The 17,208-nt window shown below is 35.1% G+C and overlaps 1 protein-coding gene across 1 annotated transcript; it reads right to left on the bottom strand.

The window, feature by feature from the left end:
• Positions 1-34: 34 nt before the first annotated feature.
• LOC135686545 (protein transport protein Sec24C) lies at positions 35-16,063 on the bottom strand. The gene is made up of 23 exons (XM_065202798.2): positions 15,599-16,063; positions 14,364-14,420; positions 13,766-14,131; positions 12,554-12,749; positions 11,068-11,288; positions 10,772-10,883; positions 10,449-10,576; positions 9,755-9,893; positions 9,339-9,454; positions 8,760-8,963; positions 8,082-8,194; positions 7,293-7,386; positions 7,030-7,146; positions 6,530-6,700; positions 5,907-6,003; positions 5,339-5,421; positions 4,610-4,811; positions 3,925-4,119; positions 3,438-3,541; positions 2,624-2,717; positions 2,111-2,214; positions 1,656-1,745; positions 35-1,078 (listed from the first exon to the last, which is right to left on the bottom strand). Exons 1-23 carry the CDS (start codon positions 15,875-15,877, stop codon positions 935-937), a joined length of 3,426 nt encoding a protein of 1,141 aa, XP_065058870.2. The 5' UTR covers positions 15,878-16,063; the 3' UTR covers positions 35-934.
• Positions 16,064-17,208: the final 1,145 nt, after the last annotated feature.

Raw genomic sequence — 17,208 nt, 5'->3', positions numbered from 1 at the left:
TAAGATAAAAGACATTAGAAAATAACAGACGGACTTTTGACAAAACGATTTATTTTGCAATGTAGTTTGACTTTATGCTACTACGGGTGAAATCTGTCAAAACCAAATTCATTCATATAGTTTGCAATTACGTCACAGAAAACAATTTCATGAACGATACGTAGAAAATTTTAATATATGACTGCATGAATTACACTGAAAGAAGTGAGTCTTTGGGGTCCAATTTCTATGCAACACTGCTACTTAACCGATTCTAGACTGAATTACTTCTAGATATGGCAACCGCTGAAAATATGATGCAGGGAAGCATATGTTTTTTCCACTATCCTCATTGACTATCAGATAACAATACTTGCCTAAAAAAATATTGCGTAAACTAACACCAAAAACTTTACTCTTTGGAAGTAACAGGTTTACAGTAACTGTGCTTTAGGGTAATCAAAGTTTCCCTTTGCTGCATAAAATCTTTTCTTATAACATAACTTTTACTTAAATATAACAAGCTGACAAAAACTAAGGCATTTTCTATTACTATATTTTCAAAAGGGAATATGGATAGATGGCAAACCTACGATAATTCCTACGAAGAGGCAACAATTTACAGTCTAAGCTCGAATAAAGGACTTATTTTTACCAGATCTCTTGCGTTCAGAGACTATGGTTGGCAGCTCTTGGGGACAACTCTCTTTTAAAATCGGGACAATAAGTTGGGACTTCGAAGCAAAAATTTAATGAAGCAGTAAACTAAAACACTACGATGAATTCTCTCGAAAATCTCGCTCTAAGCGATTGGTGAAACTGCAATGAAAGGCAGCTCTTTTTTTCTTCCATTGGTATGCTACTACTTTACCAAAACAGTGGAACTTTTATTTAATTCTTAGCCTCTTGGATCCGCAACGTACAATTTTATTCCCAGGAGCTAAAATATAGCTACCTAATTTAGAAGATTTCTTATTTCTTTATGTATATGGCATAAAAAGTCGACATAGCTCAATTGTTGTGCATGGAACCCTTTATCTTCAACCAGGTAGTGCTTTAGCCAGGGCTCTAGCTTATCACGCTGTCGAACGATACTCAGCTGGAAAGAGAAATAAGTGCACGTTAGAACCTTCAAAACAAAATTTCCATTGATATATGTAAACGACTCTACTGCTAAGCTTCAGTTCAAAACATTGTATAAACACATTTTTTCTAAGTATAAACACATTGTATAAACACATACCTTCATAAGAACTGTTAATAATTGCTCAAAATTATTCAAAAAAAAATTAAATGAAGCTATACGGTTTTTGAGCTATCTAAAGTTTTTATCAGAGATTGAACTCCATCCATTGAATTTTATAATATTAATTTAAAACAGCAATGATTTTCATAAATAATTGCTCGACTCTTGACGAAATTTTAGTTTCATGCAAATACTGGTATACTATAAATACTTGTGTTTTTATATGGAATGTTGTCAGTTAAGAATGATTTAAGAATATGTTTGGTCTCAATATCGATAATAGTTAAGAATATCGAAGCATAGAACATCGAGACCCAATTCGTACACATTTGGGCACTGGAATGTGGTGTGTTGATAAAAAGCATCAGCTAGCAACTTTCTTAGGCCTGCATGGAACACAATGGACGACGAACGTGAGTTTTCTACTTACCTTAAGGAATCTCTGTCTTTCTGACTGTATCTGGGTAATAACTGCCCGCACACGTTTTGAAAGTGGAGTGTCTAGCACTGGCAATTGTGTCTAAGATTAAACAATATATCGCTACAAAAACAGAAACGAGAAACGAGAAAAATAACCGCGAAAAGCTGAACGAGAAAAATAAATAACTTGGGTCATTTTTGTTCACGATAGAACACGACGAAAATGATGGAAGAATGCCTTGCTATAAATTGCTTTACAAACAGTGTTTTCCAATCAACATGAAGATGGAAGTCCATTTTTATATCCAATTACGGAAAAGCATCTTGCTACAGAAAATAACTTGTTTTACAGGCAATACTTTACAAACAATATTATTCATTAACTTTTATATTTAATTTCATTCTTGCACCCTTAAAAGTTTTAAACTGGAGAAAATGTTTGTTTAGTAAATGCAGTTGGCTTACCATTTCAATATCAACTTGGCCGATTGTGTTTGCATTGAACAATGACTGGAGTATGTCTGAGCTAGCTTGTAAACCAACCCAAATAAACATCGAAATACCATTTTCTGTCAAAAAAATGCATTGGAAGTTACAAAACAGCTGGTTACACAAAACAGCAACAGAAAAATCTTTTTTGAAAAACAGTCAAAGTTCCAAGATTTTTTCTTTGCTACAACTTCTTATTATCAATCTTTTTAAACATGTTAGGTATAAAGCTTAATCATGAAATTTTTATTGACATGAAACAATACAAAACCTTCTCGCAACATACGCTTCGAACACTTTTTGACTTTTTGAGTACTTGAACCTTCTTGCAAAAATTTCATCCTTGAATAATTTCATAAAGAAATTACCCCCACAGCATATGATAATACCTGTTTCCTTTTGCATGCCAAATTCTTTATAACATAGGATTTTCAATAAAATCATTTAAGGTGCTGGTCAAATACAATCAATTAGAGTTATGTTATTTACCTAGAAGATAGACTCCGCTGTCTTCCATTCGCTCAATTGAGCATCGAAGTATGTCTGGAACAAGCTCTGCATCGTGGTCCAGATCAATATTATGCTGAGACAAAACAAATACACGTGATGAGGAAAAAGATTCAAACTGTGGAGTTTTCATTACCAAAGTTGTATAAGACTACTACTTAAATATGGGTCATTAGAAATTTAAGTAAGTCAAGGAAGGTTTGAAAAAACTGAATACCAAATGAATATTATGCCAAATTTGTTGGATCAAATGCCAATGTCTGCCGAACAAAACTGTCAATTCATAATGTTGCCGCACGCTCAAACTGTTAGCTGTGATGAAACAGCAACGTACAAGACTGAAGGCTCCTCTAAGACATTATCCCTAGCACTTAAGAATTCCATCAATAAGTGCACCTTGAATAACTGATGTAGGGACCGGGAGACACGGGAGGGGGGCATGTGCTCCCTACTTTTCCGAAGCTGAGGAAAAGTTCCAATTTTGGGCTTACGAGGGTGCCCTTGTTTGTCTACAAGTCCCCTGATCTTTTTAAAGGCTTCCTACATCTATGGCTTTAGTAATTCTCAAAAAAATTAAGGCCTTTCCAGCAAATATTTTGAGTAATCTAGAATATACCAAATAGATAGAGCGTAAAAAGTAGTTACGAAAGTCTTGTTGTAGCAAAATGAACAGCAAAAAAATTAAACTGAACCTAAGCATAAAAAACAGTCCAAATTTTCAAATTCAACAAAAAGGAGACATAATCACTGAATGTTTTGGAGTTCCCTCCTTTTGTGCAATAGGGGTCAAACTTACCAGTGGATAGAGACGGGGGTACAAATAAAGAACAGATGCCTCCAGGTTCATAGACAAAGCAGCTTGCATCAAAAATGCTCTATCATCTGAACTCATTTCGGAACCTGAAAGTGATAAGATGAGTCAATCTAAATGAACAAGTATGATATAGCTACCGTTACCCCTTTCGGGAGCATAATGGCATGTATGCTTAAAGAGGTGGAAAACAGGAGAATAAGAAAAACTGCGAATTCAACTTGCATTGGCTATGATTATTTGGATTCAACTCAATCTTTCTATAGCAATCTTCAGATTTTGATAAAATCGAAATAACCAATGGAAATATGCTGTTTAATGATGAATTTCGTGACTTCTAGGCAAACACTAAATGAGACACATAAACAGCACAGAAGTTACATCAATCAATGATGAAAAGTGCATTCATGTGCAAACGAAGAATCAAATTCATGACGAAATCAATTGATTAATATAAGAGAGTTTCACAAACCTCCAGCAAGAACATCTGACTTGATCAAGCTGTTTAAGTAAAGCGGAAGTAGTTTCATGCATTCTGGCAAAATCAGTTGGCCGGATGTAGATGGAGTTGCACAATGTTGTCTGTAGCATGACAGCATGTGGGCACATCTCTGAATAACAGTATCTTTGATGGTTTGTGGGTTGGAGTTCAGTATTTGCCTTAGAGCTAGGGAAAATCCATTGCATATTAAAGTCACTAGGTTAAGGCTAATATGCAATTAACATGCAAACACAAATGAAATAAATACTTAATACACGACGAAAACGTGAAAGTTACGTAGCAAATTTGTCATAGAAAGGGAAACTTTAAACATTATATAACCCTACCACCTGCTGAGAAAAGAACCATACATTTTAGGTAGGTACCTAAATTCTTATTTGCAATATCACCTCACCATTGCTCAGTTTCATATCTTGGTTCAAATTATTCTGTTTGACTTATGACTTATAACACAGTACCAGCTAAGCTGTTCTTGTTTATGCGGTCCCGGGTTCAATTAAAATACTCTAGTTTACTGTCAAACGGCTTCTTTAACAGGAATACACTTGCATAATCAAGGGGAAGAGACTGGGGCCTAGTGTTGAGAGAGAGGCTAAAAGGAAGAGCGAGGCTGAGTAAGGTTTCTACAATACTAAAATCAACCTTGACTACTCACAATGTTTGATGAGGAAATTCATCAATGCATCCAATTCACAGCAGCGGTAAAGATCAGATAACTGCGAGCAGCAATTGAATGCAAGATTGTGTATCCTCAACCTTCTCTGTCCAGAAACACTTGTATACAGCAAAGCACACTGCATAAACGCGACACCGTCTTCGGGTATCTTGTCATCGTGTTTGATTTCTATGGCAATTGCCTATTCAAGAAAAAGGAACGACTTAGCATAACATAAATGTTTTATAGAAATTTTATCGAACAACAATTCAATGCATTTTCAACCTTGCGAAATACCTTACACTTTTGTCAAAAAATAATGAAACAAATAATTGACGAATAGTGCAATAATACCGCAAAAAGGCCATTGTCTTACTGGGTTATGATTGTCCCAAGGTAAAATAATTTAGCTTATACAAAGAAAACTGAATTAAACCCATTTTTATACAAGCCCTACCAAAGTTGAGCTAACAAGATGTCAGTTTGAATCATACAGAGTAACCGTTGACAATCTCTGTGTTTTTGTTAATGTTTATGCGGCCAGTACTTAAGTGCAAAATGGGCAGGTGTATATATTTCTTCAGTACTTTTTGCTCGTTTCTAGCATATAAGTGAGAAGCCTGAGGCTAAATATAGCTCAAAAAGATAGTTTATACAAAAGTTGTCAACGAGTTAAAGGCAACTTCTGAAAGACGCTCAAAAAGCACATTCATTATAGAATAAACAAACCTTCTCAGAGTCAATGGCGCCGAGTTCAACATCGGTTGTGTTATTCATAACAAAACTGCCATAGAAATCGACTGGTCGTAGGCCTAAAATGAACATTGAAAAAATAAGCAATCAACGCCTCTCCTTGTAGACAAACTGAAACTCTAAAAACATTCTACACTATTAACGAAAGAATAAATCATTCAGTAATGAGAAAAACCAAAATCTATGGCTAGCATGCCAGTCTTTTGGCTACTTAACATCGAAAACCTATAATAAGAAAGTAATTTAGCGGCGAAATAAATGAAGACTATGAAATCCCCTACTTACAATTTATTCATGATAATTTTGGTATTAAGAAATAATCGAAACCATAGAAAATTATACAGCTCTTTATAGTGAGATAACATTGATAAGCTCCAACAATTAGTATTTTTATCAAGATGGGGTTTTTCACAAAGATGTTTAGATTTTTCATTGAATAATAATTGAGGCCTCTTCGCAATTTCCACAAACAAACTATAGCAAGAAAAAAAAAGGCCTTCGCAACTTCCTTTTAAAGTTATAAAATTTCTATCGAGCCACTTACCCGTACTACAACGCAGCCTCATAATTGCATCAAATCCTATATCTCTTTCTAAGTTCTTTTTCAGATCCTCAATAAATTGCTTTCCGTGTGTTGCATCCTACAATTAGTAAGAATTATTACAAACTAAAACACATCAATGCAGAAACTGGCAGTCAAAAGACTGCAAAATTTCTAATTTCGGTATTCATTGCTTACTTTTAACAGTATGGCGAAACACAAATGAATAGGAAATATCAGTTCATCTCACTCAACACAGCAGCATAGTATCATTCCCAAAATCCATATAACCACGACAAAAGGTTAGATTAACTAGACACCCGAACTGAAGATTACTATTAGCTTGTCGGTTACATGGTGATAAAGACCTATAAAATGACAACTATAGTAACAAAACAGGAATTCTATAGCGCCAAATATCCCCCGGGCCAATAGTAACGGCATTACTAGATAACTTGCATTAGAAACCGAAATTTAGAAAATAATCGACACAAGATAAAGTAAAAAATTACTTTATACTTTAAAATAGCCACGCTTAAATCCAATAGTTTTATTTAAAAGAGACTTTAATTGAAAAGGCTTTATATCCTGGAAGAGACAAGATACCTATTTAACATTTTACGTACCTTGAAATACGAATATCGATATATTTGTCCACCAGTTTGAGTTGCCAACAAACCAATTGTAGCAACATCAACATAGGAATTTGGGAAGAGGAAGAGGTCGACTGACACTCCATTAGAAACGCAGTCCTTTGCTAGGTTGGTGTAAAATTGACTCTGGGGTGCAAGTATGGTCTGAAGGGTGAAGAAATAAAAATATTGAGCATTAAAAACGTAATAAAAATGAATTTAAACTTTCCCTTGAAGGCACTTAAGCAGTCGTCAGATTTCGGTCATCAATTATAATTCCAAATGATCTATTGCTAAACATGCATATGTCTGTTTTAACCGACTCGGTGCCTTTTATACATTAGAACGATTTTCGTGCAATAAAATCAAATGATCTTACAGTGAAGAGTTCGCAATCACTTAATGTGAGCTGACATCGTTGTTGCCGCAGCATGTGTTTTAGTGCATTGAAACTTCACAAAAAAATTCGAAATTTTTACATCGATGAGTTGTACCTTTTCTTTATCAGTTCCAAGAAGTTTTCGGTCCTCTCTGTTTCTCAGTTTTCCAGGTGCCTCCATGATAGGTAGTGATGTGTGGAAAATGAAAACTTTTCCTGATATGTTGGCAGCCTGTTGAAAAAGGCGAAAGTCAAAATAAATTCATTCCTCAGTTCTTTGATACGCATAGCCATTGTATTTGTTCAGCATTAGAGCTTTAAACCGATACTGGGTATACAGCCATAAAATTTAGAAGCTTGAAAGATCAAGTGATATACCTTGAGGGCCTCCATTCCTGCTTGGACAACCGGTCCTAATATGACGTCAGTCTCCCGAGTTTCACTGAACAAGTCCGGTATCATATCCAGTAAGCTGGAGAAGAATAAATATGGGAATAGAAATAGTAAAAAAGGAAAGAAAAAGGGTTTTTATAGTCAAAGAGTAGAGGAATGTACGACATGGATATGAATAAAAACTTTGGGAACTCATTAGTAACAAAGAAGACACACAAAAAACTGGCTAATAACGAAATGGTCTTTAATTGCCAGAAGGTAATTACGCGTATCAAAATAAACTGACAGTACAAAGAGGTTGATATATGGAAAAATTAAACAAATGTGAACAAATTATTCGCGAAAGCGTTTGAATGAAATTTAATGCCTGAAATATAACCAAAAATTCAAGGGTAATGAAAGCTAGCAATATTTGTCCATAGAAACATTTACGTTCATCTCAAAGTATTTAAATTTCTTTGAATAAAAGAAATCTATTTGATGGAACATTAGATAGCTTCGTTTGTTAGAACAGAATTAGATAGGTCTGCTAAGTAGCAACTCGGCGCTTTACTTCACGCTTAGTGCAATCGCCATGCAACTATGTTATCACCTTAACATATAAGTGCAGTTATTAGGCAACCATATTCTGTTAGGTTTTAAACAACTTTGGAAGGGACTTAAAATTTATTAGCTATTTGTTTTGCATTGGTCGTACAGATCTGGATAAGCATATTCTACAAATACCAGCGCAAGTCATAATGAAACGCTGATTTAAACTACTGCTTCACTTACCTATCAACGATAACTTTTGCCTTTTTTACGTCGACTAAGAATCCATCAACAAGTGGGACAAATACGTCATTGATATCAGAGACTACCATCATTTGTGGTTGGGCCAGGTTGTCCTAAAGACAAGGCAAAAGATTTTACGCAACGATACTGAGAAGCAGCTAACAAGCGGCATGGAAGATATATGACGTCACTCAGCTACAATTAACCTTATATAAGTGATTAAAGACAAACTGCAAAAAAAGCAAACATTTTTAAGTGAGCTAGTATTATTGAAGACCAAAGCCATTTAATAGAACACCTATCACGTATGGATTGATTTATCAAGTTTACTTATCAATTTTTACTTATAGGAACAAACTTAAATACAGCAATACATATGCATGTCGAGATGCATTTCTAGATACCAACGCAGAGGTACTAAATACCAGGTATATAAAGTTATGTCATACGAACATGCAAATGAGTTCTTATTCTCCCCTCATTACAAGATGATTCTATAAAAATGAGGCAGCTAAAAACTTGCAACTTTTTTGTGTCTGGATAACAACGGTGTTGGCAACTTTCTTAAATCCTTGGAACAGACATCCATAGCCTACATGAAATTTGAAACTAAGGAAATAACTAAATAAAATAGCAAGAAAATATAGAAGGATAGAGAAATAACAATTGATGACAAACCTTGACATTGTAAAAATGCAGACTACTACTGTATGTTACAAAGCCAACTTTGATGAGACTCTCTTCCATGCCAGTCTCTTTTGGGAGGTTATCCAATATGGTATGAAGTTCTTTCGTCAGTCTCTTGACCATTCCACACTGGATGCTTTGATATGACACGTCAATCATAAAGATAAAAGCAGGAGGCGAGGGAAATTTCTCATCCTGTGAAAAGAAACAGCAAGATGTTTAGGAAAACAATTAAAAACAATATTCTAAGAATAGTCTATAGATAGTTTATAATTTAATAACTATATTGGCAATGAAACTAAAAATGGAATGTAATGGTCAGAATAAGTTTTTAGAAAGACCAAATAGTGTAAGACCTAGATAACTAAAAAATCAAGGAATGAATAAATATTTAAGGGAACAAAGAATGAGTACGATATGAAATATGAATAAAGGAATTAATAAGTAAGAGACATGAAGTAACAGTAAATAATCTCAGTGTAAAAATTTTGCTTAAAACAGCACACGAGAGGATGGTACTTGTGGCAAAATATATTCACATTTAATATATAAAGAAAAATTGCTAAATACCTTGCAATAATCTGTTGTTGCAACGAATTCGTAGGAGCCAAAGCAAAGTTCTGCTCTTTCGTAGACATCTACTCGTCTTCCTTGGTGATCCAAATGACAGAAATATTCTTGAGGAACTGTAACAAGAAGTTAAGTTTAAGAGAAACTTGATCTTAATACCAAGATAAATTGTCAATTTCGACGTTGTTTACCTAAATGCGGCAGGTTTGCTCCGGTTATAGAAACGTAAGATGCATCGGATCCAACTAAGGAAAAAACGGTCTAGGAAACAAGACAGTAGATGTGTCGAGAGAAACAAACTCCGAAGGAGGCCTCTTAAAAATGTGCAGAGAAGACAGATAGGATTAATGCAACAGTTTTATTACACAAAAGTCATTTCAAATCTTTTCGACGTACTTCACTTAGTTTTTACAAACCTTCGGATGAATGGCTGCAGATGTTACAGACAAATCTTCTGCCACCATCAATAAATTGCATAAAAGGATTCATGTAGGCCTTGCACCGGTTGCATCTGACGGGGCCACTGGGCCCATTGTCAACAAGGTAGAGTTTGTTCTAGAAAGTAATAAGCGCCGTTACAAGCAAAGGTTACGAAAAACTTGCGTATGCCTGCATTGGTGCGAATGTTCTTAAATCAATGTTGCCAAGAATGAACAATGTTTACGTGCACTAAAAGCATAAAGGTGAATCTATACAACAATTTATCAAAGGTATTTCTTTTCAAGATGTAGTCAGAAAAACCCTTGCACAAATTATGGAATCTTTAAAATGGGCTCTACAGCCAAATTGTCAACCATTCTTAAAACCTTTATCTAATGGAATTGACCGTCAATTTGCTTTTACCAATTTTGCATTGCATACAGGTAATAAAAACATATTCTTATTCATCGTTTTCCTTTCTTCCTCAGCCTATCTAAAACTTCATGCCATGCCATTAATTGTGGAATTTTGCAAAAATAGATTTTATCATACTACACACAGCATAAACTATCTACCAATCAATGAATATTGACACAATTTTTGGCTGGAGAAGGCTCGATTCTGAGTGAAAGTCTCCTAATGGCAAGATAAAGTGTAAAAAAAGAACAAATTGTAAAAATCCTTATATACCTCGTCTTCGGGTAGCTTTGCAAAAGGTGTGGAAATTATGGCTAAAGGTATCTGGCTCTCTTTTAACATGTCTTGGTTGCAAGGGACATTGTACATTGTTGACCTCATGAAGCGTGGACTGCAGTTTCCTGAAATTTCACAAATTTAATACCAATAAGAGAACCGTTTACATTAACATAATTCAAAATAAAAATAAACACAAAGAGTAAATGTTGTGCAAACAAGAGCAGAATAATTTTCCTGCAAACGAATTTAAAATAAATGCAGGGAAAACGATTAACAGAAACAGTACAGCTAAATTTTGAATACAAAAGCAAATGTACCATCATCCTGGACTTTACATTTTGTTGACACGAGGGGTGGCAACTTTCCACGCATGCTAGTTTGAAATAACCCTTTTTGCCACGTATCTTGGTCATCACTCATAACTTGGATCTGAAGGAAAAAGATCTGACTTTAACAATTCTGACATTAAAACGTATTTTCGTATATACTATTAAATAAATTTTGATCATATGACGGGTTAAGAGGCATAAAATGCAAAATACTGTTTATCTTTAAGAACCAAAATAAATATTAATTAGAATGGGATTATATTATCTACAATAAAGGAACATACTGGATTGGGCATCTGATCTGGATCTATTCTCTTCGGAGGCTGTTGCATAGGTGAACTTATTGGCCCAGCCCCATGTCCAGGCTGCCCTGGTACACCTGGCATACCACCTGGGCCAGATGGTGGCCGTTGCATCGGGCCTGCACCAGGAACTGGTGCAGAAAACTGTGAGCTAGGATACATTCGTTGTGAAGTGGCAGGTGGTTGGCCTCCTATCATTGGACCTGCAAAATGAAGTGGTAGTCTAAGCTTATAGCCATTTAAAAACTGCAAGTTAGCATTCTAAAATAAAGCTTTCCTCTCAAAACCTTTTCCATAGCAAGTAGTATCTTGTGGCTGCATCTGAAAGAGGTACCTACAATCCTGGCCGAAAATGATGAGATACTTGCAAAAAAGGAAGCTACTTACAAATCACCCGCCCCCCTTCCCTTCAAATCAATGTTAAGATTGGATTGGTATCTGATGTAGCAATCCCCACTTATTCCGTAACCATCTTAACCAACATTGACCCCGGGGGAAAGGGGGTTTAGGTCACCAGCGCATATAATATGAAGATACGCGAATTCCTTTTTTGTTCAAATGTCTCAGCTATTTTTGGCCAGGATTGTAAGTAAGACACATTTGATAACTTTTACTTTGTAACAAAGGTTAATTTTATGAGCAACAATAGTTTGTTATAAAATTTCCTTTTGAGAGCTATCCTTGATTTCAAAGAGGCACTAGCGCAAATCTTCCATCCCAAGACTTCAAAGATAATTTATGAGCCACGGGTTGGCGGCTCATTGTACCCGAAAAATCTTTCATTTGTCTGTACTTGCTGTAGAAGAAAAGTTTCGAGACTTTGAAAATTGGGATACATATTTTTGATATCCTACTTCTTTTCTTGTCTGTTGCGAGAAACAAAAGGTTTGAAGTCATCTGGCAGTTCTTTTTCGGGGTTTGTTGCCTCAGCTGATTCAATCGGTGGCTGTTGCTTTTTTTTCTTTTGCTTGTAAAGGTAGATGGAGGATGGGATGGACCGTTTTAGTAGAGGTGGAAGGAAAATAAATGTATTCGGTGTTTCTCGTCGGTATAACGGGCAAATCTTGTTGCTATGTTATGACACACTCGCACACACTCGCACCATTTCTCACACCATGGCTTTCACCAAAATCATACCCCCATATTTCTGCCTTGTCTCGTTTGACACAAAAATTTTGTCCCCACTAAGTACAAAATATCTACATAGACCTACCTCCATGCATGCGGGAAATCACTTAATGATTACAATTTTTTGCATTAGTGCCTCTTTAAATGCTAAGAATAACTTAACAATCCAAATTTAACTACTGATTTTCAGAGCAAAAAAGTATTCTTAGCCTGCTATACTAATTTTCATAAATTGAACAACTTAAAGAGGTTCACTTTCAAAATGAAGCTAGTTTTTACTCAGCTCATTACACATTGAAAAGTGATAAAAGCTTGTCAATAATTAGATATGGTACACTACCTTGTCCTTGAAATTGTTGTCCTGGTTGGTATGGCCCTGGAGCTTGTCCCCTTCCAGAGTCAACAGTTGGTGGCTGACTTGAAACTGGAGGTCCAGACAGACTACTTGAGGACAACATTGGATTTTGTTCATTTTGGCTTGAAAAGGGTTGCCTCATCATATTTGTTGGACCAGGTGGACCACTAAACTGGCTTGTCTATAGAAAATATCAAGAATTTACTTTGAAAGAGATGAATGAACAGGACAAACTGTGCCAATTAGCTCTTTGTGGAAATTGTGTTTATTTTCTGTCAAACATGAATTATATAAAAAAATCAATCAAATTATGACAACCTTAATGACAAGAACAAATATGTTAACAGAATAAACAATTATTCATCAAATCAGCCAGCATTTGGGACACCTCTATATACAAGAAAGGAACAGGCCCAAATAGACAAGAAATTTTGAAACAAGGGGGGTGATATGTAGGTATTTGGGAAATATTCACATAAAGAGCCTTGGAAATATTGATGAAACAAGCCAAAGAAGATACAAAAAAATACAATCAAACCTTAGGGGCAACGTATGACTCAAAAGCCACAGCTTAGTGTAGACAGGGTTTTGAATTAATCGAGGGACTTATGCCTGGTCTAAAATTTGAGGATGGCTTAAGAAAATGGTTGGATTGTTTGTCAATAAATAACAAAGTTACAGGATTGTTGAAAATGATTGTTAAGAAATTTCAAGTTCTGACATTGCAGTTGAACTGTTTTGAAGATGTCACAAGGAGGTTGAGTTAAGAAGAAGAGGGGTCTTCAAAAATGAAAAAAATAAGGGGAAGGCATTCATATCTAAGAGTAACTTGGATATCAGTTTGACTTAGCAAATGTTTCAGTTATTAGAGGGTTAGAGTTATTGAGAGTTTACTGTGTACTTTCAGTAATATACAAAAACAAACAAAATTGCACTTTAAACCTGCTTCTTTCCAGGAAACTTCTTTAAACTCTTGATTTGACACATTAAAAGGCAGTTTTCAGAATTCCATAATCATTACATACCCTTCAGTCTACACTTTGAGTAAAGCAGTTTTCAACAAGCAGGTTTTCATGTATTAAAATTTTTTTTTGCTCAGTTCAACTGACTCTATTAGTGTTATGTCACCTTGAAACAACACTTAACCAGAGCCAAGGGTTAAATATCAACATGATACTAAACTATGACAAATCATACCATTGGATAGGATGTGGGAGGCTGTTGACCTGGCATCCCTGGATGATTTCCACCCATATTTCCAGGTGGTCTTGAGAATTGTCCTAAAGGAAGACCAGATGGAGGACCAGAAGATGGACCAGATGATGGGCCAGATGATGGGCCAGAGAGAGGGCCAGGTGGTCTAGATGGTGGGCCAGATGGCTGCCTAGGCAGTGGCCCTGAATGTGGTCCAGGGGCTGTTCCTGGTGGACCTGCCATCCTTGGTCTCATAAAATTACCAGCTGAATTAGGAATTGGTCCTGCTGTACTAAATCCAGGAGCAAAGTTTTGTGGCATGCCACCTTTTTGAGCATCAAATGGGGCTGGCTGACTGGCAGGTGGTGTCTATGAAAAAAAATTGTGGACATCTCAACTTGATATCAGTGAAAACTGAATCTACAACAATTGGTAGTCCTACCCAGGTCATAAAGAACACTAAAGAATAAAGTGAAAAATTCAAATGATTCACACTATGTCTTCAAAATCTCTCTGTTAAGTTCCAAGTAACAAGAAGTCTTCTCTTTCCCTGATGCATTTTCAATTAAAAATAATAAACATTCATCAAATATATACTTACTTGGCTGACAGGAAATCTTGCTTGATTTATCTGCATATTAGCCATTTGTTTGTTCATCTAAATTAATCATAAAAGATGAATAAAAAAATGATACAACCAAAATATATTGAAAATAAATAACTAACAAACCCTTGCTCTGCTCATTATCTTGCATAACAAAATAATTTCAACAAATATTTTAAAGCATTCTAGAGCATACCAAATCAATTCCTAAGTTTTAGAAATAAACATATTCACAACCAAACCTATCGTAATTTTTTTCATTTTATTTTAGCTTTCCTATTTTTGTTTAAACATAACCATTATAATCAAGATTAAGTTGAGATTAAAACCACTATAACATATATTCTCATTGAATAGATAATAGATCATTGAGTTTTTGTTACATAACCTATTTGATATAAGAATGTAAGTACAATGGGTTGTGAAAAACTTCTGCAAATGTGTTCAGTTGTTTATGCTAAACAATTCAATTTACCTGTTATATTTTCTCAAATACTTCTGCAATTCAATTGGTTTTTATTCTTAAAACTAGTTTTCTAGTTAGGCAAAATCAAATGCTAGCTGGTTGGGACAATTACAGAAGCCCAATACCAATATCAAAACCCAAATTTTCCAAATAATTAAAAAGCTTCTGACATTTTGCATATAAAAGAGAAAATTGACAACATAATTAGCTCTATAAAGAACTTGGTTACAGGAAAATACCTGGCAAAACAAAAGCTCATTAGCATATTATGATACCATACTGAAACTTGAAAAATGTACAAACTTCATTAGCAAACCATTAGCAAACCATAAATGTTTGGTGTACTCCTCAAACCCTGTATGAACATTTTTGAATTGAGAATAATGTTATTCAATCTATTTTACTATTTTGCTATATATTTTGTTTTCATGCAAGCATCAGCAATATCAAATCTTTGCATATAATGATACCACTGACCGAAAAAAAATCTGGACACTGTCACAAATAATTAATGTCGTTCAATTATTTGGCATTTACTACATCTCTGGGAATTTACTACATCATCAAACTGTTATCATCCGATCTAAATCTAGGAGTCCTGAATATTACATTATTATGGGGGCTTACACAATCAAACAAATCAAAGATGTATAGTTTTTTTCTGTGAGCAATCACTGTTTTTACTGCATGTCTTATAACTGCTACAGAATGTTGTAGCATCATTTTGATTCATCATGGTTGTATAAATCTCTTAAAATAATGTTACCTGATTCATCGGTTGTTGGGGTGGCCCAGTGCCCATATTCATCCCTGGATTTAATGAAGCTGGCGGAGTAACGTTGCCATTTTGAGTACTAAACATTGGAACTTGTTGCATCGCTGAAGGCCCAGTAGAACTCTTTGGTGGTACCATTGCCATACCAGGCCTCATTCCTTGTGCTTGGGGAGGTCCTCCTTGATAACCGTAATTCTGTCCTTGACCCTGAGGCTGAGGCAGCCATGGCTGTCCTGGATTAGGCCCTCCTTGTTGCTGATTTATGTTCATAATCCGTTTTCAAATAAAGTTTAAAGGTTAATATTTTCCAAGATTTGGCAATTTGTCCAATAACAAGTATATGAAAAAATATAAAATCTTGTTTAGTGTAGCTGCTTAACAAAAATTTTCTCCACAACTAACACGTCAAACAGTCCACCATCTTGGATTTGACAACGGAAGTGTTTTCCACATATTGCCCCTGTGTCTTCTGCCACGTCGTTGGAAGTGAGAGTTCCCGGATGAGACAACACATTTTGCTTCGAAGTTGGTCAAAAGATCAATTCAGCTGTTGATTTTTAAGTCATTTGAGAATTGCTATCTTATTGGTCACTTGTTACGAAGCTCTGCTCTCAAGTTACCTTCGAACCCCGAAAATATGGTAAAATTAAATATTTTGGGGAGAGAGGGGTCAAATTATGGAATCTTCATGTTATTAAACCTATGGCACCAGAGCCTAAGAAATTAGGAAGGGAAAATAATTAAATGTTTCCATTTATCCTAAAGTTAGGAAAAATGGAAACACTTATGTCAAAAATTCGACTTTTATCGAAAATATTTTCAGTTATCTAATCTCCAAAGCCATTGCAAATTTCCAAAAACTCAGATTGTACGAAGAAAAGATATGTTCAAAAGATTATCACCTCAAACTTCTTGTAAAAATACGAGATGTTTGAAAACATCAGGAACTGAAGAATCTAAAAATGAATAGTGACAGCCTAAAAGATTCTTCACAGAGATCGAGTTAACAACACGAAACATCTTCTTTTGAGGTGACATTAGATTCAGGTAATGTTTTCCTAAGCCCAAAGCATTACAACTCCATAGTCAAACAAAATGTTGTTATCACTTTCCAACTCTTTTTAATCCTTCCAAAATTTTGGTTATTTGACAAATCAAGTGATGTCTTGAACTTTCCTTTAGAACTGGAGAGGGTCCATAACTAATAATTGTATAAAAGACCTGAAAAGTAACTTGAAAAAAGATAATAGCTTTGAAGCAGAAGCACTAGTGCTGCCAAAGCTACTGCTGCAAAATTACAAAAAAATCGAAAGTAAACTGCATTGGTTTGAAAGCTATGTACTTGTTCAGTTGAATACACTCTGCTACTTAGCTTTTTGAAATACTCTTGCGCAAAAACTTCATATCTAGCTTTATTAGAATCATATTTTAAGTAAAATTTCATTGCGGTATATTGGATAAGAATCTTTAATTTTCAGCTTTCACCCTTTGTTCGAGGCTTTTTTCATCTTATATCAAAATTTGAGATCAGTCATGACTTGGAGTAGATCAACTTTGAGATTGACTTACTCCCAAAACGCAAGGAAAACTGTCTGTAAATT

The sequence above is a fragment of the Rhopilema esculentum genome, chromosome 6, assembly GCF_057945365.1.
Source record: "Rhopilema esculentum isolate cy_ngs chromosome 6, ASM5794536v1, whole genome shotgun sequence".
Taxonomy (NCBI): Eukaryota; Metazoa; Cnidaria; class Scyphozoa; order Rhizostomeae; family Rhizostomatidae; genus Rhopilema; species Rhopilema esculentum.
This window is presented reverse-complemented; position numbering and strand designations above follow the sequence as displayed.